This window comes from Salminus brasiliensis, chromosome 3 (assembly GCF_030463535.1).
Source record: "Salminus brasiliensis chromosome 3, fSalBra1.hap2, whole genome shotgun sequence".
NCBI classification, from domain to species: Eukaryota; Metazoa; Chordata; class Actinopteri; order Characiformes; family Bryconidae; genus Salminus; species Salminus brasiliensis.
This window is the reverse complement of record NC_132880.1, coordinates 44,036,941-44,063,366: the sequence shown is the minus strand read 5'-3', so window position 1 is coordinate 44,063,366 and position 26,426 is coordinate 44,036,941. Positions and strand designations below refer to the sequence as shown.

Here is a 26,426-nt window from a genome sequence, read left to right as displayed (position 1 = left end):
CAATACAGCACCGCCAGGCAGCCGACGGGCTCGAAGGAAAGCACAGTGTCCACAACTCTGCCACACCAGCTAACAGACACCTGTGCCGGCCAACATTGCCTAAGAGGTATTAGGGGAGAAAGTGCCATTTCCCCACCATGCCCAATTCTGCTAACTTAGGCTCCGGCTGCCGATGGCAAAGCAGAATGGCTCGGATTCGAACTCACGAGTCCTGGGCCACAGTGGCAGAGCATTTGACCTCTGAGCCACTCGTCATTTCTATTACAGCACTCTTTTACATCTCAGAGATCGTTCAGCAGCCTCAGATCTCATGCTTTTCTCATTTGTGTCCAGAACCCCCTACAATTAAATGCTGATGTTGATCTCCTTCCCTCTCCTAAGGGACAGTTTAGAGGAAAAATTCAGAAACCAGTGATCCTTCATTGAAACAATGTTGAGATCTGCTTTAGATGTAGAAAAGAAAAGACATTTGTCCTTTGGGTGATCCTAAAAATAGGCCCAAATGTAAACAGGCCTGGCCTAAAAATAATACAGAAGTATTACACAATAATACCATCTCTATAGACTGTCTCTGAGACTTGGTTGAAAACAGAACTTTGGGAGAAAATGTACCATACTGTGAGAGTGTTTACTCTCAGTAAAGACTGTGTCATAAGTAGTTATCTAAGCCTTAAATAACATAAGTCTCATCAGACAAAAATCATTTCCATGTAAGGAGCCAAAATGCCATTTCCAAGTCTGGAGCCTCAAAGGCAGAGGAAATGGAGAGTACAAATGATCTCTGACTGCTGAATAATAATGGACTGGATAAGTGTCAGTTTTCATAATTCAATATTCTCCTTCACTGCTGATGGAGAATGAAAAAATGGGCAGATGTCAATATTTGTCTCCGTAATGTTCAAAGCAATCATCTCAACTACCAGCAGAATGATGCAAGTCATTTTTTCACACTGCCATCTCCTCCATTGCTTCAAACAAGCCCGAGATCCTGTTCACACAAAGATCTGAATGGTGATAACCACACTGACTGTATTTCGTACCGGAAAAATGATCAAATGCACCGTTCGAAATCTGAACGACTCCAAACAAAAGACTCGCCAGAGCAAAAGGGAGCTCTACGCAACATCACACAGCCCAAACGCACCATCACAACAGCAGCGAGCGTTACAGCTCCTGCTAGCGTTCCACATGGTGATGATCTCTGTGCTCTCACTAGATAATGAGAGCAACTGCAAATTCATTAGAGAAACGTGCATAAATCACCCACCTAATTGCTCTCCACAAAGCTGCCACTCAACATGCTACCAAATCAATTTACGAAGTCCCGCACCACAGAAACGGTTCATTATTAATGCAGGACTGCTGTAAGACTGTAGTAGCTGGGAAGTGAGAGCTGATATCTGTTTCGCTGGGCCGAGCTGAACCCTTTCTTCTACAATCACAAACCGTAAAATGATGGAGCTTCCAGAACATTTGAAGGAGCTCAGCAAACCCCAGCATTCATCTAGGCCTACTTATTAAATGATGGGCACATGGCTCGGACGTCTTGTTCTTTTTGCACGCCTATATAGAGACATGCTATGTTCTGTACCTTCTGAGGAGGTCCGAAGTAGGGCTTCTGCTTCACCTATGGCTATTTAAGCTGTTTATAGCAAAGTCAGGAGGTTTCTACAAGCTCTGGGAAACACACACTGTGGAGGTTTCCTGTCCAAATACAGTCAGGTCAGTGGAATTCAGATAGTGCTAATCCAATCTGAGGGGTACTATTCTCAACAGCAGAAAAGCCCACAAGATAATGGTCAAGCCAAATGATCCAATTGTATCCTAAGAAGTGTAAAATGAGCCCTTTTGTGTACCATGTCCTGCACTGTTACATCCAAGTTCCCTCAAAACAATGCACATTCTGATACCTTCCTTGATTGATTTTTAGGATATTTTAGGATATAGGATATGTGTTGTATATGCGCAAAGCCAAAGTGCAACCCTTCCCACTTTCCAGGCTCTCCAGAACCCTAAAACACTCTGTGAGGAGGTGGGAACAGAAAGGATATGGGTTACACACCAGCCTGAGACACCAGCTCCGCGGCCGCGTGGTTTGCTTGAGGCAGAAGAAGACGACGGCTGCGTGCTTTGGGTACGGCTGCTCCTCTTCTTCAGACAGCAGGTCAGGCGCGGGCTCCCGAGCTCCGGACGAGTGCGCCTCCGCGCTCCCGGGCACGGTGCTCCATGCGCCGCTGCCAGCACCACCACCACCGCCGCCGCCGCCGCTGCTGCTGCTGCTGCCGCTGCCGCTGCCGCTGCCTTTCGCCTCCTCATTCCCGTACAGCGCGGCGATGGGCACCTGCGCCTCTTCGCCCTCCAAGAAGTGAAAGTGTTCTCTCCCCTCGCCATCAGTCATGATAGCGCGTCTGACAAAGATATCCTGGGCAGAAAAGACACGAAGCTCGTTAAACAACATGAATCGTCCAATATTCGACACGATTAATCGATTAATACGCATTAAATACAGGCGGAGAGCGTGAATGGTCGATTAATCACACCAAGAGTGGTAAAGTGACGTGATCTAGCCGATATTTCTGCCCAGCAGGAATAATGCGCAAAGCTGTAGCGTGTGTGGATGGTGAGCAGCCCTATGGTTGCATTGCGCACAGCCCAGCTGGTCTAATGTGGAGAGTGTTGGACTCTTGGAGAGTTGAAACAGTTGTAAATTAAAGTGCTTTACCTTATAGATAAGGAATTGGAGGTTCCCATACGCATCTCCTTTACTTTCAGTGTGCCACAGGCAAGTCCTTTCTGGAGAAGGTCTGTGTCTCGTTGCAGCCCATCTGCTTCTATTGTTTCCCAAACGCAGCTTCTGCCTCTCAACGATAGATTCCTCCGTCTGGAAATGAGACGCAACGCGGTCGTTGTTAGTGGGGGATAAAGGCTGGGAGGATGTCGTGGTTGTGACTCTGGTGAAGCACGAAGAGTCCACACATCGTCCACAGCCTGCTAACAGGTCTGTGTTGGTCGAGATCTTCTCTCCATCTGACACCACAAACTTCTGCCGTGCTGAGAGCGCGACCACGTGACGCCTCGTCTCGGAGACGGTCGGGGTTACTTTGGCTTCAGCGGCTCTGTTTCTGAGCTCGCTGCGCGTTTCTGGGGGGTTTAGGGTGCGCTTGTGTCACAGGTTTGCTTCATTTCTTTCTCTCTCTGTCTGTCTGTCTGTATATATATATGTATATGTACTCTCTGTATTCGCTTTCTTTCTCTCTCTCTCTCTCTACACACACACATATATATATAGAGAAAGAATGATAATGCTATATATATATATATATATATATATATATAAAACATAATAATGTAACATCCAGGTCCACATATCCATAACTTCACTACAAATACTAATTCAATATGTATTCTCTCTCTCTCCCTCCCTCCCTCTCTCTGTCTCTCTGTCTGTATATATATATATATATATATATATATATATATATATATATATATATATATATATGTATATGTACTCTCTGTATTCGCTTTCTTTCTCTCTCTCTCTCTCTCTACACATATATATAGAGAGAAAGAATGATAATGCTATATATATATATATATATATATTGAATTAGTATTTGTAGTGAAGTTATGGATATGTGGACCTGGATGTTACATTATTATGTTATATATATATATATAAAACATAATAATGTAACATCCAGGTCCACATATCCATAACTTCACTGCAAATACTAATTCAATATATATTCTCTCTCCCTCCCTCCCTCCCTCTCTCTCTCTCTCTGTCTGTATGTATATATATATCTGTATATATATATCTGTATTCACTCTCTTTCTCTCTCTCTCTCTCTCTCTACACACACATATATAGAGAGAAAGAATGCTAATGCTAATATATATATATATATATATATATATATATATATATATATATATATATATATATAGCCTATTAATGTTATACATATGTTATATATATATAAATATAAAACATAATAATGTAACATCCAGGTCCACATATCCATAACTTCAGACCACTGCAAATACTAATTCAATATGTAGTCTGTCTCTCTCTCTCTCTCTCTCTCTCTCTCTCTCTCTCTTTCTCTCTTTCTCTCTCTGCCTGTATATATATATATATATATATGTACTCTCTGTATTCACTCTCTTTCTCTCTCTCTCTACACACATATATATAGAGAGAGAATGCTAATGCTATATATATAACATAATAATAACATTAATAACATAATAATGGGCTATATATATATGTTCTGAAGTTATGGAAATGTGGACCTGGACGTTACATTATTATGGCAAGTAATTTCAGCCTAAACATCCCTGGAAAACTCTTTTTTATAGTAGCAAAATGTAAAATTCAAGATCTCTGTGATGTGAATTGTAGTATAATAAACGATGAAAAATAAACTATGATTTGTTTTACTAGTAATAATATCAGATTTACATACCCATAATATCTATAAAGCCAGTCCTATTTCCAGGGGGATATATTCATGTAATTTTGACAATTCATAAATGAGCATTTCACGGAATCTCACGCTCTCTTATCTAATATTACATTTTAAATTACATCTCTTCAAGTAATGTCAGATACTAACAAGTTTTAGATATTAACAATATCACGCTGAATAGTTCAAACTACATTGTATATATCTAATACTATATCTTACAGATCTGAAACTGCACATATCATGGATGCATATTAATACATTCTGGTCAAAACTAAATCAGAGTTATTTTAAATTAGCATTCACACAAGTCAGAATTAAGTTACAGATCTGCCCAGAACTTTATTAATCAGATTTACAGTGTTAATATCTGGGATTACCATGTTTATATCTGAAAATAATTATATTGAGTTTTTAATTGTACACATGTAATTATAGATCATTGCTAATATATGAGTAGTCAAAATTACATTAAGATCTTCCAAATTACTTTCATAGATCAATGGATCTGATAATCTTACTAGAGCAAATTCCTTAGTTGATATCTGAAATTAGAATTTCTACTTGGAAAAACAACATCACAGAGATCCTGCCTTAGATTTTTTACTAGACAAACTGAGTCACTGTTTGTGTCAACACTTGTATCAACATGCACAACGACCAAGTGACCAAGCACAACGATTTTGGAACCCACTTGTGTCAACAGCCCAAGCTGGTGGAGGTGGTGGTTTAGGGAGGTCTTGGCACCTTTGCTTCGGACCCAGTATTACCAATCAATCATCACTTGAATGCTACAGCCTATTTAAGTGCTGTTTCTGACCATGTGCATCCCTTCAAGACCCCAGTTTACCATCATCTAACAAGTTTCCAGCATGACGATGCATCATGTCACAAAGCAAAAGTCCCTCAAAAGGATTTTAGAAACATGACAATGAGTTTCCGTGTTCTTCAGTGGCCTTCTCAGTTACCGGATCGGAAACCAGCAAAACGCCCTTGGGATGTGGGAGAACAGGGGTCGATTTACAGCATTAAAGCGAACCTTAAAAAGCTGCTGGAACTGAGAGACGCAATCCCGTCAGCAGGGACCAGAATCTTCAAGCAATGTTACCTACATTTTGTGGAATCAATGTCATGACGAATTTGCATTTGGAAAGTGTTCCCAATAAAGAGTTCGGTGAGCTAGTAAGAAGAGCTAGTAGACATTATTATCATGTACAAAAATAGAAATGTAGATTTGACTTCTGGATTGATCTAGATTGTTACCCCTGAATAAGATGTAGATTGAAGAATATAAACTAAACAGAGTTTAATTAAATATAATAATACAGTGCTAAATGCTTTAGCCCTATATATGTGACTTAGTAGCATTGGCTATTTGGTATAAAGAACTGTAGCTCACATACATCCACATTGTTGGTACAGCAAAGAGGATTTCTAAAACACATAGCAGCATGAGTGTACAGAGGAATTCCAGGCATGTTCAGTGTGTTCACCCCAGTGCTTTCAGCTGTCTCCAAGGCATCCACGTTACTCAGCAAATAAGCAGATGGATGCATCTAATGGATCAATTATTTCTCTGGATCCTCAATCAATGATTGTTCTCTTGGGAGAATGACCTCAGAAGCCCATGGGACTCCTTGGCAAAGTCTTGAAATTCTACATTTGAAAAAAATAGTGGTGCTACAAAAGGATTTCTGAACGATGCCATAGAAGAACCACCTTTGGTTCCATAAAGAACAGTGCATGTGAAGAAAATCTGTGAGTGTGAGCATGAATAACTGACTGAAATATTTAACGATCTGTCAACATTAATTTTGTGTAAATTTAAAGGCCCTTCACACTCCACATGCTCTCTATTTCACAAACATGGTTATTTAGGGTGCTAAAAGTGGTTCTTATAAAGAACCCTGTTTAACCCATTTACACAGAAAGGCTTATTACACACTACAGTGTATTATTCAGTAACTACAGGGACTTCTGTACAAACTGGTGGGGCTATTCTTTGGTAATAGAAGGGGTCATATGCTGTTTAAGGGGTTACGTGTTTAGGCCTCAGTGTAGAAACTAAATGTAATGAAATAGTAGCAGGTAGCAGGTAGCAGGTATAGGCGAAATACTGTACACTGCTAAGGCATCACACAAGATGTGGGCGGATGGTTGTACACACTCTTTCATTCTACGCTTAGGTAATCTTGTTAATTAGTACATCAAAAAAAAATCAGAGCTAAAAAATGTTCATTTTAATGAATATAACAGGCTGTTGTAATTCCACCGTCGTCATGCGTCAGAACGCTCAAAGGCCGACTGCTCTAACAGCGATCATTTAACATGGATGCGTTCTCCTGCATTACCGTGATCCGCTGCCGATGTGTGTGCTGTGCTGAAGCGTGTTTTTATCTCAGGCCCACTGCTTTTTTGGCAGACAAAAAGAGCAACACTTTGAAATTCTGCACAGACGTCCCACCATCCACTGACATTTGATCAGAATGACTAAGAACTGTGGTGTAGGCACCCATCGCTGACAATAATGACTGGCTAATCTGGCTCCCGTGCTACGCCTCCCTGCACTGCAGTAACGGGAGAGGTTGTAGAGAGGAGATCAGTGGACCAATCCTGGCAGAACGACAGGTGTGGGTGTCTCGGAAAACACTGGAATGGCTGTGATGACGGCTGACGCTTAGGGGCTATAAACAATTTGGTATGTATCCAACAGTTGTGCTGCATTTACTGTAATCACTCCAGTGAGAGATTTCAAGGTTTGGCCTCTATCTGCATGCCAGTCAGCCGGAGTATGCCCTCTTATCCTCTTCCTGCTGCCCTGCTGTCTGTAAGAATGAAGGTATAACAAAGTTTGAGGAACGTAATCCGTAGTCTGCTCCATTTCAGAGGTACATTTTAAATTGATCTTGATCTTCCATAGACAGTGCTATTATAATAATGACATAGAAATGATATTATAATAATTATTATTCAGTACTTTAATTGCAATTTTTACATCATTAAACAAGTAGATTTAATCCATATAAAAATATTTGGATGGGCGTTTAAAGCAGCATTATGGAGAATTCACATGTTTTGCTCCTGGGCTCCTCCTGCAGTTGGGAAGTGGAATTTGTGCCTTGAGCCACCCCTCACAAAGAAACAAGCTTACATGCATTTGTTTACAAGCTGAAAGTAAAATAGCATATGGAGTATATACAGTAATATTACTTGAGCACTGTCCTGCCCACTTCTCCAAAAGGTATATAGTGCAGTTAGCTGTGCAACAGGCCCAGAGAAGCAACAACGACAGAGATGCTACAGTCCTCCTATTACAGTCAGTGGAGCATCACAATAATTGTGGATCTGTTATCTGAAGGTACAGACACTACATAATGTTGCTTTAAAAACACCTGGATTCTCTCTGTAAGACTCAAGAGGTTGTCGGTCTTTACATAACTCAGGCGAACATGGCCTGCTGTATATACTCTAAAATGTATGGGCTTAAAATCTCAGCCACATCATTATCCCAGTGGCTGAGAGGACATCTGGACATGGGTACCACTTTCTGTTCTGCTGACTTAACAGCACACATCTAGATTGTTGCTTACCTCAGTGGTTGCTGACAGATGAGAGTGATGGAGAAGACAGAGCTGGGGCTGAGACTACATGAGCTGAGACTAATGGAGATACACTTAAAAAACTGCTTTAAAAAACAATGACATAGAAGAACCACCTTTGGTTTCATAAGAAAAAATGGACTTCATTCACCAATATCTTTTATAAATTTCATAAATTTGTTGTTGAGAAAAGACCAAGGATAAAGCCTATGTGAGATGCATGATGTGTCTGAAGTGCAGAATTGTTCACAGCTCTGCTCTTATAATGATAGATCCCATTGTCCTGTAAACCCACCCTTCAATTTCTCACTCTGCTATCCAGCATTATTTTTTCCTGACCGCTGTGTTCTGAGATTACAATGTCAGTGAACAAATGCCGAATAGAAATCACACACATGAGTGTTATTTCAACATGGATTCAAATGTCGAAACTGAAGGGCCTTTGATCATCTCGTTTAGCAAAGTCAAAGAACTTGTTAGCATTTAACTTACATTTACAGCATTTAGCTGACGCTCTTATCCAGAGCGACTTACAAGGTTACTCATATTACAGCGGTGGACCAGTGTAGTGTTAGGAGTCTTGCCCAAGAACTCTTATTGGTGTAGCGCTGCATAGTCACCCAGACCAGAAATCGAACCCTGGTCCACCACACTGTGTGGTATCTTACTGGCAGGTAGTGGTTATTTTCTGTTGCGCTACACCCACCATGCCCCATTAAGTGTCTCTAAGGTGTTCTGCAGTTCACTTCAAACAAGAGGTGCTAAATAAATGGAAAGAACAGCAAGCATAAACCTCTGAAAAAAGTTCAGAGCTTTAGTAAACATGAGACCAAGGTGGCTTAATAATCACTGCTTTAAAAAATCCCATTGTTATTGCTTATATCACTGATAGCTGCTAACAGGCTCTCTGTACATGAAATCTATACGATACCCTCATTACAGAGAAAGCCAAGCATGAAGGATAAATGCTAACAGGTTAACAGGCTATTTCCCAATAATAAAAGCCTTCACAGATAAATACTGTGTTCAGTTTGAACTGGGTGAGTTCCAAATAAGACATTTCAACTGGTATGGCCCCACAAGTTGGATTTCCTACTGGGGAGGGCCTCACTAACCCCAAGTTCAAAATCCATGATGGCTGCACTGCACCGCAGCAGTAAAAGCAGTAGTGTTACACTGATCGACTTTGGTGTGAGGTCATTCCCAGCTCCGACATCAGACTTCTGAGGTGAATGGAACGCAACCAAAGCTGCTGTCGTTTTGCACCTTTCCAAGCACTTTCCCAAGATTATGCTAATGCTGCTAATATAGAGCTGACATCCAGTAAACTGTGAGGACTGCATAAGTATAATACAGCATTTCTCATTTGGAGCGCTAGCAAGACGACCATATTCACCGGTAGTGTTGGACACAGGTGGAATTTGGCCTTCACCTTTAACCTCTCTGTGCTGTGTACACACACACACACACACACTAGTGAGCAAACACACACAGTGACAGTAAGTACACATGCCTGGAGTGTTGGGCAGCCATTTCTGCGGCACCTGAGGAGCAGGGAGGGTGAAGGGCCTTGCTCAAGGGCCCAACAGTGGCAGCTTAACGAGCCACCACTGCCATCACTACCACAGCTGCCCCCATTAGGCATTAGCAATATCATAGATCTGTTTTTCTACATTTAGCGCCATGGCATTTCATGTATGACTATACATGTACATTTAATTCATTCAAAAATACTTTTTACACACTAAAATGTACTTCAGAATATATTGCCTATATTGTTAAATAAATGTATTTTAAAATATTAAAAATATTAAACACAGATGTGATAGCATATCTTAAAAGTGTCAGCAGAAACACATTTAACATTGCAAAAATGCAGTAGGTAGAGTATTTAAATTGTATGTGTATATGTCCACATATTTTTTTTTTTTTTTGCAATATGAGGAGTGTTCTTGTGATGTAGAGATGTAAGGTTCCATATGAATGAATGAGTGAAGAGCATGTAGAAAGGCATACTGGTGAGTATGTCCAGGTCTATATCTGCCTGAGCTAATGGTCCTCTCTATTCGACACCTGAGTGATTGCTGGCCAGCCTCAATATGGCAAACATCACGCCCCATCTCCCTGACCTGCCGCACTACTCAGCAGTGCATGGAGTAAAAAAACATAAGGGGTGAAGAACTGACTTGACTTCTCTGGAGGACTTGTCAAAATCCACTTGGTGTTTGACAGGCGCTTTGGCTGAAAACTGAGTTGCTATAAACAAAATACTCACACTCAGTCAGTCAGACGGAGGATTTCAAAAAGCCTTTGTTTTGATCCACTGATTGTGTTGAGCACAGTGCTCCACAAGAGACAGTCGATATATTGAATACAGTGTTTTTATTAAGGACGCAGCGCTGTGGACGGTAAAAAGTTCAGTTTGCTGTGAGCGTTGAGCGAAATGGCAGAAACATCCAGAGAAGAAAAAAAAAACAGGCTGCTAATGAGAACACCCTTCACAGAATCCCTAACAAGCAGAGGAAAACTGCCTCTCAGAGGCTTGCCCAACTGCATAGAATAATAAGCAAGGTTAGAGACTCCGGCAGAGGTTCGCCCAGCTGAGCCAGAGCCCCACTCAGCCATGTGTGGATATAATTAAAATGGCCACTTAATCTATAACATACGAAATGTCCTGCTTATCAGCCTTCCTCTTTTTTTTTCAAGGACAAATTAGCATTGCATGATGAAGTGCTTCATGCCGATATACTGTAACTGAAAAACAGCTGACATCGATACAGTATGTGCAGTGAAATGTTCTGCAGGCTGTTTTCATTAGCAAAGTGCCAAACTGTTTCTGTTTCTGCAGTTGCTTGTTTTCACCCTTAAGGCAGCATTATGCGAAAATCTGTATTTTTTGCTGCTAGGCTCCCCCTACAGTTGTGGAGTGCACTCTCAAAAAAAGAGCCACAAAAGGTACTTCGAGCGATGCCATAGAAGTACCATTTTTGGTTTTATGAAGAAAGTTTGTAATAGAGATCTGAGCGAGAGCCTTTAAATTGGTAAAGTATCTTTGCATCAAGAGAAGTTCCTTTAAACCTTCCAAAAAGGTTCTTCACTCACAAATCTGCTGGATCTTTAATAGCATCCCTCAAAGAACCTTTAGAAGCATTTTCATTCATGCATTCATACCGCTGCAGTGAATACAAACCAAGCTTTGAGCCCCCCTCATGGACAGCTGTACACGTGTACACTATATGGACAAAAGTATTGGGACACCTGCCCTTTCCTTTTCCATTCCATTCATTTTTGCGAAATCAAGGTTATTAAAAAAGAGTTTGTCCTGGTTCTGTTGGAGTAACTGTCTCTACTGTCCAAGGAAGGCTTTCTACTAGATTTCGGAAGAACATTGCTGTGAGGATTTTATTGCATTCTGCGACAAGAGCATTAGTGAGGTGAGGATGCTGGGCGCTTACCACCCCACCTCATCCCCATCTTATCGCACAAATATTGGATGGAGCACCATCCATCATTTCAGAGAACACAGATCCACTGCTCCACAGCTCAATGCTCAATACCCCTCTAGCCCTAAGCTGAATGTATTTATTATTATCAAGGGGTGTCCACAAATATTTGGCAAAAACACCATGTCAACTGACAAGGTAGAGTATTATTACATGGTTTTCACAAACTTGGATTCCACTGATGCAAAGTAAAACTTGCTAGCTAGTCTACAAAGCACTGTGTTGACACTGCTGTAACCTGGCCCAAGTGCTTCTCAGACCACCTCCTGAAGTGGTTTGGTATCAGATTTCTATCTGATAAATGAGTCATGATACATTTAAACCAGATCCAAACCTCATCACTCCAACCACTTCAGGAGGTGGTCTGAGATGCATTTGAGCCACGTTGCAGCAGTGCAAACATATCTGCCTCTCCTAGTCACAGTCCACAACGAAAACCCCTCCCAGTACAACCGAAACACCAGTGTGGGATGGATTTTGCATATTCCATCCCACACAGCAATCAGATCACAGTCAGACTAACTGGAAATGCATTTCATTACTAGGCAGGGCACCGTATAGAAGAACAAGGTTCGGATGATTCTAAGAGCCTATGACTGAAAAGTGCCATTAAATGCATTCATTGAGAATTTTGGCAGAACTGTTAAGAGTTGTGGGGCCCAGTGTTATATCACTGGTATCACCAAATCCTTGGTAGTGCCCTTGCTACCATGTGTAAATGCATCTGTCTCTCCAAGATGCATTCAGCAATCAGAGCTCCTTCCAGTACAGCCAAAGCAATCAGATTTTAGTCTGACTAACTGGAGATGCATATAATTACCAAACAGGGGCTCTGTACTGGGGGGGGATTTCGGATGATTGTAAGGGCCTATGACTGACAGGGGCCCTAAAGTATTTTGGCAGAACTGTTAAAAGTTGTGGGGCCCAGTGTAATATCCCTGGTACCCCTAAATCCCTGGCAGCACCCTTGCTATGAAGTGTAAATGCCTATGGCTAAAATCTTATCAGAATACAATCTAGATACTCTTCACATGGAGTGAGCAGGTGTAAACAGGGTCCGAATGGTTCTGAAGCTGCTCTTTTAAAGTGTAATTGCTATATAATGTTGCTTTAAAATAAATGAAACCGAACCGTGTTAAATGTCTGCTAACCGTTCTACTGGAGAGTGAACACACACTACAGTCCCTCTCATTTTGCAATGATAAATTTGTTGCTCCAGGTGGACAAGACTTAATCCAAAGCACCAAGAAACCATTTGCTGCACATAGTTAATAAAACCCCTTCGCTTTTGGCTCGAAGCATTAGAGGGGCAAAGGCTAAATGTTTCACTGCAGAGGCAATTTTATACACCTCGTAAAGCATATCTGTGAGATTCTGGCACTGAGAGAACAACAATGAATCTCTTCCCATTGGAGAAGCTGTTTGGAAAAGTGATAAGCAGCAGAGGAGCAGGATTATCCACCAGCTACCAACTATCTCTTCTACGTATTACACAACTACATCAAAAACTGCCATCTTGCGATAGCAAGGCTTACATCAATCAACGCAACGTGGGGGTTGTCAGACATCACTGTTCCTACATCACTGCTGCCTGCCCATGACCTGACGGCAAAGCTATGGCCGGAGAGGGTCAAGCTCAATTCACACCTGCTGAATGTGCGACAGGTCGAAAGGTTACGCGTGCTGTGGGTTTGCTGTCAGCTTAACACATCCTCAGCAAACAGTGGTGAATGTGGCAGGTTTACACCGGCATGAAGTGTGCAAATTGGAAGAGGCAGAAGCTAGAAATATATGACTGGCTCCTGGAGTCTTGGAGCTAGGTTCCTGGCTTGCCATATAAGGATGGTAGCAGATACAGGAGCAGGATGATGCATGGGGCAGCTCTAGGGAAATGTCTTTCTTGAGATGAAAATGTCCTTAGTATAAACTCCTTCCCAGATTTGAGCATCAACATTCCAGTCATGGTCCTCAGACCCATCCCCAGCTCTGACCCTGACCCCAGCGTTCATTTACCAAATGAAATAAGATAAGATAAGATATATACTCTCTGGACAAAAGTATTGGGACACCTGCTCATTTGTATTGTTTCTTCTGAAATCAAATGTATAAAAAAAAAAGCTTATCCTACTTAACTGTCCAGAGACGGCTTTCTACTAGATGTTAGAGCATTGCTGTGAGGATTTGATTGCATTTAGTGGCAAGAGCATTATTAAGATCAGAATGTTGGATGAACACCATCCCACCTCATCCCCAACTCTACAGCTCATCCCAAAAGTATTGGATGGAGCACCATCCATCATTCCAGACAACACAGTTCCACTGTTCCACAGCTCAGTGCTGGGGGGCCTTATATTTACCCCTCTGAAGACCTGTTCTCACAATTAGTACTTGTTTATATACCTGTTCAGTTCAGTAAACCTTTGCAAAGTATTGCCAATGCCAGTTGCATACTGAGTGACCGCTTGTTGTAAGTTAGCCTTGCCCTGTTCATGATGCCTGCTTGTTGTACAGGTTCTGATTAGTGTCTTAGCCATTTCAGTTTGTTTGCTTGGATGGTTTACTTTCTGGTTTTAGCTTCTGGTTTGCTTTATGGTTTTCACCTTAGCCTATATCCATGTCTGGCTCTGGCTTAGGACATGCACTGTTGCCACCTGTTCTGCTGCACCTCTTATTAACCCCTTAAAAAGTCTATGGTCTGAAAGTCTTTTTACAAGGGGTTATCTTATCAAGGGGGTATTCTTAACATTTTAAATCTTCAAGTGTTTGGTTATTCACTTGCATGTTACAAAACTACAATAAGAAAAAGACAAAACTGAAGCAAAAGCAATAAATTATTAAATGACATTATATTACATTATTACAGCCCACCCAACACGCTTATGTAGGGCTCACATGGAAGACACATGGGCTAGGTGGGTTTCCAGATTCCCAGGCATGGGCTCTGAGTAGTGAGTAGTGTTACTAGAACCCAGTTGGGCTTCCCAAATGGGCCTCTTGTTACAGTCTACCTTATTCCCACATGAGTCCCATTTAGTATACAAGGCTGTGCAATGCACAACCCAGATGGGGCCTATGCTTAACCCCTCCTGGTCTCATCACTGACCCTGTTGGGCATCCCATTTGGGTAACCCATACACGTCCCACATGGACATGTTAGCTGGTAGTGTATCTATTTCACTTACAGCGCAACACTAGCAATAACAGATCTGAAGCAGACTTTCCCAACTGACACAGCTTCCAGTTATTACAGCTACTACTGCAGAGTGAGCAGATGCAAAGAATTCTGATGGAATTTTAAGGACAAATGGTCTAAAGGGACCAGATTATGAACATAAGTGGACCTGAGTGAATTGTGAGTGATGTGAGCAACATAGGCAAAACTTGCCTTTCTGACAACAAAGCTAAGCTGCTAAAAGCCATATGAGTTAACCATACCATCAGCCGCAGCGTATCACACTGCCTGAGCCAGATTGTCATAACACAGTAAATGGATCTAATGGTGATTACATAGCAAATCTGAGATTGTTCTGCCCAGTAATCCATGGCTTTCAGACTTCCTTCCGGACTTCCACAATAAAGCTGTGGATATTACACATGGATATAAAGCACGCCATAGAGGTAAAGTGAAAGCTACATGCAACGTGAAAGGCTCAGTGTTTCATACAGGCTCTCACAAAGTAAGAAACAGGGATTATTCTGCATGTCAATCACGGGAAGTTAAGCTTCCCAACATCCGAGGAGTAATCTCAGCAGTAATGATGGGTCACTTAGCCTAGCTACTCTACAGGTTATTAATGTGTCCGGAAACAATTCGCATAAAGCAATAGTGCCTTCCAGAATTAATCCTCGAGGTCACTAATGATGTTTAATCTTTGTGCCTACTGTTGAGCGAGAACTCCGCTGCAGCGTTGTCATATAATATGACACTGCACATTAGGAGAAATGCATGGGATCACTCATCTGTCTGGGCACTGAGCAAGCAATAACCCCAATCAGCAGCCTTTTCCTACCTGCCCGAGTGAGTAATGGCTGTTTGGCAGCTCTTATATGTCTGGGGCATGTGCGACTGGAGCGGACAGCACCACCCTGCCTTTAACCACTTCATGAGATGATTCACTGCTCACTTCCTTTTCTGACAAAGAGAAGCGGTGATTTATGCTGTGGACTCTCAACTCCACAAACCATGCATACTGCTTCCCATTGCATGAGCGCAGCAGTATGCAGAGAGATCAGAAGGGTTTCCCAGACAACTGACAGGATCCGGTGTCAGCCGGATAAAATCTTCCCAGCACAGCAGTGGAAAAGCCATTACAGCAGATACAGTTTTTAACTGTAGCATCCCAGAGAAGTGCCTGATTTGGCAAAAAGCATGCTGAGAAACCATATGTCCATACGTCCTCTTATAAAATATGTCTTATTTTCGGGATCTGAAAAATGCTTCCGGCCTGGGAGTTTGCGTGGAATGTCCAGGATTTTACACTGATTTCATATTAGTATGTACTTCTACAGTCACCACACATCTGTGTATGGATTTCTTACTTTAAACATGTGTCTTTAAGCCTCGCCGTCTCACCATCACAGTTGGTCTATATGTACCTACATCTACAAGCAGCAATTGATTGCAGCCTAAAAATGCAGCAATGCAAATGTAAATAAACACATATCAGGTACTGAAGAAAATTTTGTCTCGGAAATATTCAGAAAGGTCCAAAAGCACTGAGAAACTTATAAAATAATAATTATGTGTATTATATTATTATTTTAAAATTGTCATAAAAAATGTTCTGTAACAAGGTGCAGATCATGCTGCCTGCCATCAGCAGCCGGAGCCTGAGAAAGCACAACTGGCCTTGCTCTCTGTGGGTGGGTTGATAGCTCTCTCTCTCTCTCTCTCTCTCTCTCTCTCTCCCTCCTCATCACCTCAGTGTGATGCTGGCCAGCACAAGCATCTGCTAGCTGATGCATCAGAGCAGGGTACCCTGCTCTTTCCTCTGAGCGCGCTGGTTGCCTGGGAATGTTGCATTGGCGGCAGTTCGGAAAAGAGGCAGTCCTCGCCCTCCCACTGTCAAGAGCTTTACATGTGATAGGGGAGAGTACTAACAAGTGGAGAAAAAATAGGTAAATAATATAAATACATATTTTTTAATTATTTACATTTTATGTTAATTGAGTTGAACTGAAAGGACATGATTGGGTCATGTAGGCAATTAAGGCTGTTTATTAATTAGTGTTGGTAAATGTTGAAGCATTAAAATTCAGTAGCTTTATGGATTTAGAGGTATTTACCACCTCCTTCCTTCACACACACACACACACACACACTGCTATGGTCCTACAGTGTACCTACTTGAAGCCCCTAGCCACAACATCCCAATTACAGTGGATACTCATGTGTCCCAGCCCCAGCAGAGACCCCAGTAAGTGGGTCAAATGAGGTGTCAGAATTGAGGCAGGAGAGGCCGGGCTAGTAGGACTGGACTCCCACTTTAGACTGCATAACCAAAGAGGCTGAGTGTGTCAAACAATACGGCTGCTCGCCCCACTTTTCGTGCAGCTGCTAGCAAAAGAAGGCAGAGGCTAAACATTATGGTATGCTGGGTGTAGACTGAAGCACTGAAGGACTGCGAACACTCGCTTCTGGGGCTCCTGCTGGCTGAGTGATAGCGTAACATGACCCGAAGGCGTCAGGTGAATTCTGGACACCGGACACTCCCGCTTGATTTGCTCACTGCTGAATTCCTGACACAATTTTGCACTCCGCTGCATGAGTGGTTAGAAGCACAACTTGCTGAGAGTGATGCAACAATACAGCAATAACACAATGATGACATCGCTCCTGTGAGATGATTGGGCCTTGACTCATGAGATGGTGGTTGCATGAAGCTGGAAGCGCAGGAGGCAAGGAGAACACGAACAAAACTCTGGATTCCTCTGAACACATTTATAAATATTCATCAAAGGAGCTGATCAGAGAGCGTTTTGGTCAGTCAGTGCGCTCACATCAGTTTACAGCATCTTCTGAGATGCATGCTGATGCCAAATTATTTAAGAGAGAGGGGAACTGCAGGTGGGCGAAAAAGCCTGCAAATCTAAAAGCCTGCCATTCGTTTTTGATCCATTAATGTAAGTCAGCAGCCTTAAAACCTGGTTTTCAGTTTGAGGTCAGTGTCTGAGGCACCAGAGCAGTGACACGATCATCTGTACTTGATGCATCTGCTCCATTGGCAGAGCCAGGCAGGCATCTGGTCCTGTGCTTGTGTCAGCTGTTGACTCAGTAGACTGCCCTAGTATATGGGAATCTTGCCCGAGAGGGGCCCCCCATTCGGCCTGACAGGCAGCCAACACTTGGCCACTGTAGTCCTTCCCATTGGCTAATGTGACAACAATCTCATCGCTGTTGGACAAAAAACCTTCAAAACAGAAACTTTACACAAAGGACAAAAAAACTGCTAACTCTTAATAGAAGTCAATGTAAAAATTTTGGAGCATTTCTATTGGTCTGTTCATCGTGACATTTGACATAATTACCTCATATGAACAAAAGTATTTGGACACCAACTCATTCATTGTTTCTTCTGAAATCAGGGGTATTAAAAATAGTTTATCCTGCTGTTGTTGAAGCAATTGTCTCTACTGTGCAGGGAAGAAGAGTTTTTGGTAGTTTCTTTAGCATTGATGTGAGGATTTGATTGCATTCAGCAACAAGAGTGTTAGTAAGATCAGGATGTGGGATGATATAATCACCACCTCTCCACAGCTTAATGCTGGGGGGCTTTATACCCCTTTAGCCCACGCCTGGCCTTTAGGCCATAGGTGCCAATAGGTTCATTGCATTTGCACATCTGTGTCAGCAACTTAACAAGTGCAACTTAAAGTAGCTGAATGTATGTATTAGAAGGGGTGTCCACAAACATTTGGACATGTGTATATAAAAAAGTAAACATAAATAAATACAAGTTTTTTGCCCTAACAATATCTTGCCCCAGTTTTGTAGAAGCAAATGTACAGTGGCTTCCTGTTTGGGTACTTTTCTAGCTCCGGTCTATTGGATGTTGTGGATTATTGTGAGCAGTCATTGAGGTGATCTGTTTTCCAGAACAGGTTAGAGGCTTCACAGACAAAGTAATGTCCGGCCGGAGCAGAAGTGGAATGGACACGTGATCCTGAACGCTGAGAACGCATGCATGCCTTCTTGTAAACATGACATTCCACCCAGGCCTGTCATGGAGGGACGCTTTGCACTGCTCACCTTACCGAGTATTACAGCTCTTATACTACTGCATTGTATCTGTGAAGTGTTTCGGCAGGTCCTTGCAACAAACACGTACTGTACCCACCGTAACTCATTGGTCTGTAGAACACGATTGCCTCTGTTTAACGGCTCAGCACAGAGTTTGAACAAGTTACAATTGTCCACATTCACTTGTTGATACAGGCTGTAAAAATGTGGGACATGTTATTAAAGTTGCTCAATACCCTTTTTAATTACAGACTTTCTAGTGTCATGGATTGCTAATCAGTCCCTGATTGACAGCACTTTCTACAAATGATGTGAAGGCAGTTGCAGTAATTGTGCCATAGGCTCTCAGGCTAACTACTGATTTTTATTGCTGTAGTAGTTAAATACACGGTAAATGGTCCTGCATGGAACAACAAAAGAGACCCCTACAGTAATACAGTGACCTGCAATAGTTTGCCCACCTAATAATTGACATTTGAGCTCATAGATAAATCGTAGACAGCTCTAACGAAAGTTCTACTAGGAGACTCTAAAGCAGCACCACCGTTCTTCAGCCAATCACGAGTCTGCACCTGTGTTAAAAGAACTCTAAAGGCCTGTACGTTCTGCAAGAGTCCCAACGCTGCAAGGCCTGGGCTGACGGCGGGGCCTGCACCAAAGGTTTTAGCTATGAACACACTTGTCAACATTGTTCCCATCTCATTATTTGTCTCATGTCTCCAGAGTCTTCTATTGGAACTTATATACCAGGGCTTTGACCTTAATTAACTTGTTGGGATGACCGCCTCGTCACAAACATCTTCATTAGAAAAAAACAGGTGATTCAAGTTTTAAAGTTTTATAAATACTTTGGCTGTGTCCCAATTACGTACTATACACTAATACCATAAGGTATATACTATCTTAATAGTGTGACATTTGGCAGGTTAGTACACAAAATATTAACATACTACCCAGGTTTGTACTAATAGGAAGTGATGACGTGTTGCCATGTCAGGCTCTCCAGCCTCCGTCGCCACTGTATTCCAAGCACTTGCATCATCATCCACCATTTCTTTCTAATAATTGTTCCAGATGTGAGTAGCTCCTCCCTTTATTTGTTTTGCATTGCATTGTGAGATAATAGTGTCCATCACAAGCACACTCAAAAAACTGAATACTCAATTTTGACACTTTTATCTATACAATGTACCTCATACTCAAACACTAGTTACTAGTAATTAGTAATTAGTAATTAGTATGTTCAGCAGACTTTGGGGTGGTGGTGCACTGTTCTACTGTGCAGAGACATCTGAACAAATATCATCTTAATCGAAGAGCCAATGAAAGAAAATCCTTCCCTTTGTCATCACCATAAAATCCAGCATCTGAATGAACCTCTAAACCAGTCTGATGCATTTTGGAAACTGGTCCTGTGGACTAATGAAGTTAAACAGGACCTTTTTGGCCACAATGAACCAATGAACGAAGGTTTGCTTAGAACACCTGTCCTACTGTTAAGCACAGGGCTGGAACTGTTGGGTTCGTGTTGCATCCAGTGACACAGGGAACATTTCCCTGATAAAGGGAAAAATGGATTCAATGAAATACCAGCAAATTCTAAACCTGAACATCACACTGTGTGTAAAAAGCTGTAGGTGAGAGGCGGATGGCTTCTGCAGCATGAAAATGATCGTAAACACACCTCAAAATTGCAAATATCACCTCTTTTTAATCTTTCTTGCTATTTTGACACTAAAAAAGCTAGGAATTAAAAAGTGATTTTGCTTAATATATGAAAGTAAGGAGTCTTTATGCCTCTGGAAATCAGCTTATCCTCACCTGCATAGCTATTCACAGTAACGCTGTTCAGATGGGGGTGGCCACTGTATACAGACAGAAACTTAACCAGAGTCTTCAAAGGGCAGGCCTGGAAAGCCCAAAGCACTTTACACGGCAGAATGTAATTAGCAAAAGAGTTTTATAGCTCTCTCAAAATATAATCACTGCGATCATCAGTATGCTATTGGCATGAAGAGCTTTTTTTCATCTCTGCAGCACTACTCATGTGAAGTATTCTGCACTCTACTTTAACTGGCAGCCACCGATGCATTGCCGAGACGCGGTATCTCCACATTCCCACTGAGCGTCATGATTCCTGCCGGGTTGCTCTGTCCATTTCGGACCTAACGAATTAAATATTTACATAACTACACCACGGCTGTTTTATATCAGGCCTGTTTTAGCTGAATTTGGGCCAGCGAGAACGTACTACACTGTGGACCGGCTAATTTAACAGCTACAAGAGACAGTGAAGTGTGTGCTGAACAGGGCTCTAATGTGATTGAGAGCTTAAAGAGCAGTGCGGGTCGCAGTTCGCAGTGTGAAAGGTGCAATAATACCTAGTCACGCTGCCTCTACTACTGTAACTGCTACTGCAAAGCAAGAAAGGGGGGAGGGGCAAAGTTGCTTAGCAACCTTTGTCCTTTAAAAGCTAATTCTCTTCATGCTGGATATCCATTTGCCTATTACAAATATTACAATGTTATGGTGTTCTATGGGAAACGTCATGCAGAATGTCATGGGGGTTTCCACACTGTCCAAATGTACATTTGCCTGATGTGTAATTGCTGTTGATTAGTGCAGCTGTCCAAGCGAGGATTTCAATTAGGTGAGGACAGATAGAGCTGGCAATGGGAGTCGGTTGCTGCATCCAGGGTGTGGACAAAAGGCTGTATGAAAGGATGGACCTCCCTGCTAATCTGTGTCACAATGTGGCAGCTGAGGATGGATGTAGTTTGAGTGTTTGAGGGACTGGTTGATAGATTGATTATAGATTATTAATACCTTAGACATGGTTTTGCCCTGATGATGCCACAGCAGGTAGGAGATGTAACATTGCAAAAATGACACAATATACAAAACGCTTCATCATATTCCTTCACTTAATCATTCCTTAAAGCAGCATTATGCAAGAATTGGTATTTTTAGCTCCTGGGCTCCCCCTACAGCTGTGGAGTGTAATTTATTATTACACCTGGCCTGCACATTTCTATTTTACATCAGATTTGAAAGAAGCATGTGAACTGAGGCGGCAGAGTAATATTACAGGATTTTACACGAGTAGGACTCGAGTGACACAGTGTTACGAAAACTGGTAAGAGGTGTCACAGTTTGTGGAGCTTGGAGATGGAGGCGGGCGTGAACACAGGTAATGTTCATTAGAAATAATGAAACAAAAACCAAGCAAACCAAAGAAACACAAACTAGACTAAAACCAAAAGCAATCAAACAAACAAACAGGAACCAACCAAGCTAAACTAAGCTAAGAAACAGTAGAAGTAGTGTAAAGATAGAGATGTCATTCCATCTGTTCCATTCTCCCGGGTGTTTGTTCATGATCTGAGTAGATGATTCATCTGCATTAGAGCACTGGAAACCCCCATTTTTATGATTTTCCAGAACATGTTTTATGATGATTACATGAATACAATTAGTGTATTACCACATCTCAGCATTGAATGGTTTTACAGACGTGGTTACTGGATGTACTATTTAACACCCAGTACTATATGCAAGATCTTCCCCATAAGATGCATATCCTTGTAAATCCTTTGGTGTTTTTATAATGTGCAACGTGTTGGCTTCCAAGCTGCCCTTGGACATAGACAGTCTATTTTTTTTTTTTTTTTGTGAAATAATGGCTCTCTTGAAAGTTAGCTCAAAAGTTATAAACACAGCAAAATCTCTGACTAATATTTCCAGGACATTTGTAGCAATTTACTTATTTTACAGGAGTTTACAGGAGACAACTGAGAAATTTCCAGGTTTCCCAAATTTTCCAGGATGCATGAAAACCCAGAAAACATCAAAAACGCAGAGCAGAGGAACCCCAAAGACAGGGATAAGGATAGGGAAGCATTGACACACAGTATTCTGGTATGTTTGGGCTGTTTTGCCTGAGCCAGTTAAATGTAAGTCCTGTAACTATTCCAGTAGAAACATTAGCATGACTTGGAGATGTATGACAAATGCCATGCATGGTGGCCATACCAGCAGTCGGCGGTCCACCTGCCTGTTTAACGGCCCTGGCCCTGGCTGGGAAGTGTCCTTCTGGGAGCAGGTAACACATGGCACAAGAGAACACGATGAGACATGACAGGGTGCCACAGAAGGAGTTTCTGTTTCACCAGCAAAATGTCAGAGGCTTACAATGTCATTTCTGTGTGTGGAGGAGAGGAATAGCAGCTCGTATGTTTTAATACCCTCAGAACTGCAGATAAACCATTCCTCTCCTGCATGCACATTCCTGCAAGCAAATCTCTCCCGCTCTCTTACACACACTCTCATTTTTTCATGCTGATCGGACTCAATATGGGTCAGCCAGCCACCTTCCTGCACATAGCCACCCCTGCAGTTCCACTAGGTCACAGATATGACCTTCATGGAAGAGTCAATAAAGGAGAACCTGCACCCTCACCACAACATTCAGCATCAGAGGCTTTCAAAGAAACATAAAGCACTATGGAATTAGACCTGAGGACTAATGATGCTCAAATAGAATGGTCACTAGGTACACTATATGGACAAAAATATTGGGACACCTACAGAAGCTTTTATGACCTCCTATTCTAAATCTATAGACATTAATATGGAGTTGGAAGCTCTGTGGTTATTGAGTCAGCAGAGCGTTGGACACTTTCATGCAGTATGCACTGAACTCAGCACTCGGCGACCCCGCTTTGTAACTTTATGTAGTCTGACACTTGGTGGCTGAGTTGCCGTGGTTCCTGAATGCTTCTACTGTTCAATAATACCACTCACGGTTGATGGTGGAAGATCTAGGAGGGAGGAAATTTCGCCAGCTGACGTCTTGTTGCAACTGGCTCATATTACATACAGAACAATGCTGGAGTTCAGTGCTCTTTAGAACCACCCATTCTTTCAGTAATGTGTGTAAGAAGGGCAGACTGCATAGCTAGGTGCTTGATTTTATACACATGCGACAATGAGACACCTGAATTTAACGATTGAGAGGTGTGTCCCAATACTTTTGTCCATATACTATACTATTCTGAGACAATGAAGAGCAGGGGAACCCCAAGGACAGGGATAAGGATAGGGAAGCACTGACACACAGTATTCAGGTATGTTTGGGATGTTTTGCCTGAGCCAGTTAAATGTAAGTCCTGTAACTATTCCAGTAGAAACATTAGCATGACTTGGAGATGTATGACAAATGCCATGCATGGTGGCCATACCAGCAGTCGGCGATCCACCTGCCTGTTTAACGGCCCTGGCACTGCTGGAAAATGTCCTTCTGGGAGCAGGTAACACATGGCACAAGAGAACACAATGAGACATGACAGGGTGCAGAGTGCAGACGTTCATAAAAAGACGACCTTGCCAACTGTGCTTTGGGTTTGTGTTGCAGCCAGTGGCACAGGAGACATTGCACTGGTAGAGGGAAGCATGAAATACCGGCATAGTCTGATAGCAAACATCTCCACATCTGAAAAAAGAATAAGGTGAAAAGTGGGTGGCTTTTATAGCAGCATAATGACCCTTAATACACCTGCAGGGGTGATTGTGTATAGGAAAGGATACTTGGTGCATATTTGGTGTTTTCTGAGCTCTAGCAGCTCATATGATTTGAAACCTCCATATAAACCTCTTCTGCACACAGAATACTGCTACTGAATCTCTCTCTCTCACACACTCTCCCTTTTTTCATGCCGATCAAACTCAATATGGGTCAGCCAGCCCCCTTCCTGCACACAGCCACCCCTGCAGTTCCACTAGCACGTGAGTGCAGCATTCACTGGAGTGCTTAAACCTTCTCTCCCTCCTCTCACTCTTGCAGATGCAGCTCGGATTCACCGTGCAAAGGCTCATCTTTTATTGAAACGTAAGCAAGGATGAATCCCTGAATATATTCCGCTTCCGTTCCGTACATCAGAACTGTAACTATTTGTGTCTGAACAGAGGCACCTTCCTGCTTCCCCAAACCACCTACTTCCAACAAACGCATCCCACGGTTTACACAAGTAGTTCCTATTCCATTTTATGGCGAGCGCCATCCTTTGCTTTGTTTGCAGGCTGCGCATGGCTTTTACAGGAAGGTGGGGAGGGACCGAGAAGGAGGGAGAGCTGGAGAGAGCGCGCGAGAGAGATTTTCATCACAGTGAGAGAAGCCATGGCTTGTCAGATATGAGAAGACAGTGCGTGGGCGCGCTGGGGGTGAAGCGCAGGGCCCTGTTAACGCTCCTTCTCTTCTCTCCATCTCTTCATTTGCACCACACTGGAGTGTCCGTGCGTTCACAAAAGCCCTCCTCCAGTGGACCTCAAAGAGCAGGTGCTCCTCAAAAAGGCCCTAATTAGACAGCAGCGCCAAAATCATTAATGCAGAAGAGGAAGAGCCGCCCTTAGTCTACCTCTGAGTCAACAGGGACGGTATCAACCACTCGCTTTTTAAACTTCACAATGCCCGCTTATCCTTTTACACACCTAATCGCATAAGCACGGCTATCGTCGCATGCTGCGCACTTCAAAGGGGTCGTGCTGACCCAAGAGAGCCTGGATTTCATCTGGTTTCCAGGGCTGCTGGTAACGTCTGCTGGTGTGTAAACATTGAGCTGGGACAGACTCAGACAATAAGCCATCGTTTATTTATAAGCCTTCATTTGACTTAGATGAAACTTCCATCCCGAACACGCGACAGTGGCTGCTGCTAGTGTCTGCTTCAGCTTACTGTCTGAAGAATCTGCCGTGTAATGCAGGAGGCTATATTTCTGTCATGCTGTAATGATCATATGGTGGAGCTCAGGCTCACTCAGCACTCCACTCCAAACAGCGACCTTATCTAAAATGACAGTCACAGTCAGCGCTGGTTGGTTGGAACTAGCTAAAGGCTGGAGACCAGGCTGAGAGGATTCTGAAGACCCTGGAATTACAGAAAGGGAGTATATTATATATAGATTCTCACACAGGAGCTCTGGGGACTCCCCAAACATACATGGTAGGTGAAGTGGCCATAATAAATTGGTGTGAGTGTGTGAGTACCCTGCAATTGACTGGTGTCCTGTCTAGGGGGTATTCCTGCCATGGACCCAATGATTCCATGTAGGATCCGCCCTACTGCGAACCTGACCAGGAAGATACATATACACTGTATGGACAAAAGTATTGGGACACCTGCTCATTCATTGTTTCTTCTGAAATCAAGGGTATTAAAAACGAGTGTCTCCTGATTTTAGATTAGATTAGATTTTAGATAGAGTAACTGTCTCTACTGTCCAGGGAAGAAGGTGTTCTACTAGATTTGATTGCATTTAGCAAAAAGTGAATTAGTGAGGTCAAGATGTTGGATGATCACCACCCCACCTCACCCCCCAAGTCCCCAACTCATCCCAAAAGTATTGGATGGAGCACCAACCATCTTTCCAGAAGACACAGTTTCCCTGATACTGATATTAAAAGCGGTGTCCACAAACCTTTATACATATAACGTATAAAAAAAAGATGGTCCTTGTAAATACATATTAGTTGAAAATATCTATATTATTAATATTGCACATATACAGTACTATCTTATGCGAATGTTTGGGCACCCCTGGTCAAAGAACTGGACCTG

The 26,426-nt window shown here is 42.4% G+C and overlaps 1 protein-coding gene across 1 annotated transcript; it reads right to left on the bottom strand.

Moving 5' to 3' along the window:
* Nucleotides 1–1,936: 1,936 nt before the first annotated feature.
* LOC140551098 (uncharacterized) lies at nucleotides 1,937–25,455 on the bottom strand. Its single transcript, XM_072674467.1, has 5 exons — nucleotides 25,301–25,455; nucleotides 24,055–24,113; nucleotides 22,847–22,906; nucleotides 2,723–3,141; nucleotides 1,937–2,422 (listed from the first exon to the last, which is right to left on the bottom strand). The coding sequence occupies exons 1-5, from the start codon at nucleotides 25,453–25,455 to the stop codon at nucleotides 1,937–1,939; spliced, it is 1,179 nt and encodes a 392-aa protein (XP_072530568.1).
* Nucleotides 25,456–26,426: the final 971 nt, after the last annotated feature.

Bases quoted from the DNA above. Each gene is read 5' to 3' on its own strand.
- LOC140551098 (XM_072674467.1), bottom strand. From the start codon at position 25,455: ATGGCTTATTGTCTGAGTCTGTCCCAGCTCAATGTTTACACACCAGCA. The intron at 22,907-24,054 runs GTATGGCCACCA...ACCTGCTCCCAG, and splicing joins AGGTGGATCGCCGACTGCTG to AAGGACACTTCCCAGCCAGG. The intron at 3,142-22,846 runs GTATGGCCACCA...TAAACCCCCCAG, and splicing joins AGGTGGACCGCCGACTGCTG to AAACGCGCAGCGAGCTCAGA.